Raw genomic sequence first — 4299 nt, forward strand, 5'->3', positions numbered from 1 at the left:
ACAAGGAGGAGGAGTACCAAAAGCAGATAGCAACTCATCGGGATGAAAATTATCTACTAACATAATATGGCGTAAAGGGGAGCCCTTTACACGTATCGCAATCTGCAACTTGAAAACTAAAGTCCAAAACTAAAAAAAATCCATTCGTATGCGATAAAGAAGGGGAGAGGGGGAGAGAGAGAGGTCGTCGAAAGCGATCGACTGTACTAGTATCTAGAATCTTAAAAAAAGTACAAGTGAAAGGTGAGAGACGATTGTTTGAGACAAGTGTGGTTTAGCTTTTAATCGTGCCGCTTTGAAATTCAAAAATGTCTATTCAAAACAAGAGGAAAAGAAAAACACTCCGTAGAAGAAGAAGAAGAAGAGAATTTTAAGTATGACTAGTCACTAATTGCATGCGGAGAAATGTACCTCAAAGTAACGTCTTGGGCTTTTGCACATGGATGGTCTCTATATTATATCGTAGAAGGACATGAAATGGCGAAGGAAAGCTGTGAGAGAGAGAGAGAGAGAGAGAGAGAGAGAGAAAAGAATATCTGACAATGAATAGCGCAACAGCAAGTTTAGAGCAAGGGGTTCTTGATTTGGGTACCCCATGTGTAGCCAATCTCAGCACGTGTAAAACACCCATCCGCCAAATGAGACCCAACACTTGGGTTGCAAACAAGAGCGTGTTGCAGCATCGGAGACAGCCCTTCACTCGCCTTATGTCTAGCAGGCAGAGATTTAGCAGAGTGTATGCTACTGCTACTTCAATGGAAGCTGCTAATGTGGGTGCAAAAACCTCGACAGAGGACAATTCCAGACAATTTCAAAACCTGCACGATGTTGTTATTGTGGGAGGTGGGATCGCAGGCCTTGCTACTGCTTTGGCTCTGCACAGGTATGAAGGCATCTATTGCCAAGCTAGAGAATCGATAATCCAATTGTGCAGTGATAAAGAAGTTTAGGGAAGGGTTTTTGTTTGCTTAAGGAAAATACTAGCATGGGGGGCTTGGCGAGAAATTTTATGGAAAGTCACGGTTTGTGGGTTGGGATGTTTTCCTTGGTGCACATTTTGTTATGTCTCAGGCCCTTACATCTTGAAGATGCACTGCTGGATATGTAACACATCGCATGCCCATCTCCTCGTGTAGGTTCAACGAGACCTTGAGCAATTCATGTCAAGGCTCCACCTTGAATTGACTGCATGGGCCTCTAGTTTTCCACCCTGAATTGATTCCAGGGGGCTCTAGTTTTTGCTTATCTGATAAATAGACTTGTAGTTGCACAATTGCGGTAGGTTCTGGTTTAGAAACCGGATGGTGGGATGGCTGTGATACCTATTGGAGATGAGCTTTTTCTCATACTCCAATGGTGCCTAGTTGTAAGGCTTGCATAGAAATTGGCTAGACCGGAGGTCGATTCCTAACAACCTATGGGTTTGGGGTTTGGATGAGTAGCTCAGTTTGTGGAAACCTTGCAGGTAAGGGTGCATGTGCAACAACAGAACGTACTGGGATGGGTGGCCTCCCGGGAAGTTTCCCCCATGCCATATCAACACCTTTCGAACTAGGTTGGAAACAATTGTGGAGCATGCCAAATAGATTATGTTAAACGGGGCGGAAAGGAAGTCTTATTATCCCCCGGATTTTTACAATCGAGTCAGCTAAGCAAGTCAAACAGATTTTATTCCCCTCTTCATCTCTTGATCGTCAGAATATTGCAACAGTCATATGTTTGTTGTAATGGAGCTTCAATGTGAGGCTGGATAAGCCTGCCTATCGCACATTATACCCAGAATTTTGCTAAGAATTTGTGTCCTAATGCCACTTCTAATGCATCGGGCTTTTGTTGGATTCATCTGGGAAATACATTGTATAAATTTTATTTATTTTTTCACGTGCTTCCAAATAATGATCTGTGAATGTCCAAAGACAATATTAAAGAACTGCTTCAAACACATTTTACAAAGTTGTGGTTTGTGGCATTGCTTTATGTTGACCTAAGTTCTCATGGCTTACATGCGTTTTGCTTTAATAGTGATGTTGCTGTTGTGACAGGTTGGGAATCAAGTCACTGCTCTTAGAGCAAGCAGAACAGCTAAGGACAGCTGGTGCTGCTATAGGCCTATGGACCAATGCGTGGAAGGCTCTTGAAGCCCTTGGGGTTGCAGACAGCCTTCGCAAAAAATTTATAAAGATTGCTGGGTACTCTGTTGATGCTGATTTGAAAACATGCATTCAGTGTGACTGATAATTATGTTAGCCAGATTTGGTGCATGGTTTATGTCTTAATGGGCTTTGGTCATTACTCATTTTGCAGCATTGAGTTTCTTGAACAAGATGGTAGCTGCCTTTTAAGCTTAAGACTTGATGAAGGACCAAGGTCTGTATGTGTTAATGGCTTTATAAATACGGATAGTGCTGGGTTACTGAGATGACCTTGTCTTGAAAATTTTCGCAATAGTGATCTCGAGCTACGTGGAGTTGAGAGAAAGGCATTGCTTGAAGCTTTAAGAGAACCTTTACCAGATGGTGCAGTGATATACGAGTCACGAGTGATTGGCATCAGAAAGCTTGCTGGGGGTTACACAGAGGTTGAGTGTGAGAATGGAGATATAATCCAAACAAAGGTTGTTTTCCCGTTCCAAATCTGATATGTACACTACATGCCATATTTGTAATGCCAGGTCTCGATCATTTTTTATACCAGTGTTTCAAATGCAGGTCCTTATTGGCTGTGATGGTATTGGGTCTGTCGTTGCAAAATGGATGAACATGGGTGAGCCCAGGTTTGCTGGATATGCAGCCACACGGGGATTGGCCGTGTATCCTGATGGGAATAATCTACATAACGAAGCTAAGATGATAATGGGGCGAGGAGTGCGAGCAGGCATTGTGCCTATGGATGCAAATCGAGCGTACTGGTTCATGGTGTTCAATTCTTCCGGTATGTTGCAAATCACATTATTCCCATCTTCTCTACTTAGTTTCAAAGAGCTGTGTCAAGAGAGTTACAGACGCAGAGCTTGTGCGCAAAGAGGGTATTTATCATCGCTTTTTGGTTATTGACAGGTGAGAGAGTTACAGACGCAGAGCTTGTGCGCAAAGAGGCATTGGATTATGTCAAAGGATGGTCCTCTACGATTACAGAGGCAATCAACAGGTCGTCACCAGATAATTTGAGCAGACGAGGCATAGCTGATAGGTGGATGTGGCCAGCGGGGGGGCCTCCACTTTGCAATAATGGAGTGACTCTTGCAGGGGATGCAATGCACCCAATGACTCCGAACCTTGGGCAAGGAGGTTGTTGTGCTCTAGAGGATGCTGTCATTCTGGCTCGGGCACTCTCAAAGGCACTGGTCTCCAATGATTCCCGACAGTTAAATGAGTCTCCGGAATTTGACTTGAAGGAATTGGAAAGGATAAACCTTGCCCTCAAGTCCTACACTGACGTGCGTTGGCGAAGAATTCTACCCTTATCTATACGCTCTTACATGATAGGTGTCCTGTTGCAATCGGATTCCGTGCTTGTCTGCTCGGTTCGCAACAAGCTACTACCCAAACTCTTTAAGCTTGAGCGCTTCATAGATCACTCATTTTTTGATTGTGGTACCCTACAATGAAAGAAATTTTACATAAGAGTAATAATTAGCATATTTACCAAGATATGAACAAAGCCATCATCATAAAACAAGAAACAATTTGAAAAAACACTTGGCTTGTGAGATCTTTCATTAGCTATCCATGACCATTTGCTTCCATCAAATATGGCTTTGTAATCCATGCCGAATCTTCATCTCTGAGATAATCACATCATCATCACAAGCATACTCTAAGCTCTGATACCACTATAACATAGAATTAAAAGTTGTCATAATAATCAATATCTAATTCTCCTGAATGATTTTCTCATGTTAAACTGATAATTTAATATGGGGAAGTGCTAGGGGAGAAAAAGCTAGAATACTGGTTAAGCTAGCAGAGCGGTCATAGTAGGGATCCAAAGGAGGGAAAATAGGGATCCAAAAGGGGGGCCATTTGCAAAAGAGCAATGTGCACCAATGATCTTAACACTAGAATGGTAACCTAGCAGGACATAAAAGTGTCCTTTCAGAGTTTTGGAAAAAAATTCCAAAACCATAGTAGATCCACTCATTTTGAAAATTCCTTTCATGAGCTTATAGTTCAATAACTACTACATATGGAAAAAATGAGAAACTTGTAATTTTTCTCATCCCTTGGTCACTACAAGCCTCCAAAGTTGATGGACCAGTGCATTTTGCCCAAAACAGCAATTTCTTACGGTTGAATGCAT

At 42.3% G+C, this 4299-nt stretch overlaps 1 protein-coding gene across 1 annotated transcript; it reads left to right on the forward strand.

The window, feature by feature from the left end:
* The first annotated feature begins 498 nt into the window (after window positions 1-498).
* LOC147443903 (monooxygenase 2-like) lies at window positions 499-3865 on the forward strand. Its single transcript, XM_086527750.1, has 6 exons — window positions 499-883; window positions 2043-2189; window positions 2305-2367; window positions 2449-2614; window positions 2709-2931; window positions 3057-3865. Exons 1-6 carry the CDS (start codon window positions 543-545, stop codon window positions 3605-3607), a joined length of 1491 nt encoding a protein of 496 aa, XP_086383876.1. The 5' UTR covers window positions 499-542; the 3' UTR covers window positions 3608-3865.
* Window positions 3866-4299: the final 434 nt, after the last annotated feature.

This window comes from Adiantum capillus-veneris, chromosome 13 (genome assembly GCF_014529385.1).
Source record: "Adiantum capillus-veneris isolate H3 chromosome 13, ASM1452938v2, whole genome shotgun sequence".
Classification (NCBI taxonomy): Eukaryota; Viridiplantae; Streptophyta; class Polypodiopsida; order Polypodiales; family Pteridaceae; genus Adiantum; species Adiantum capillus-veneris.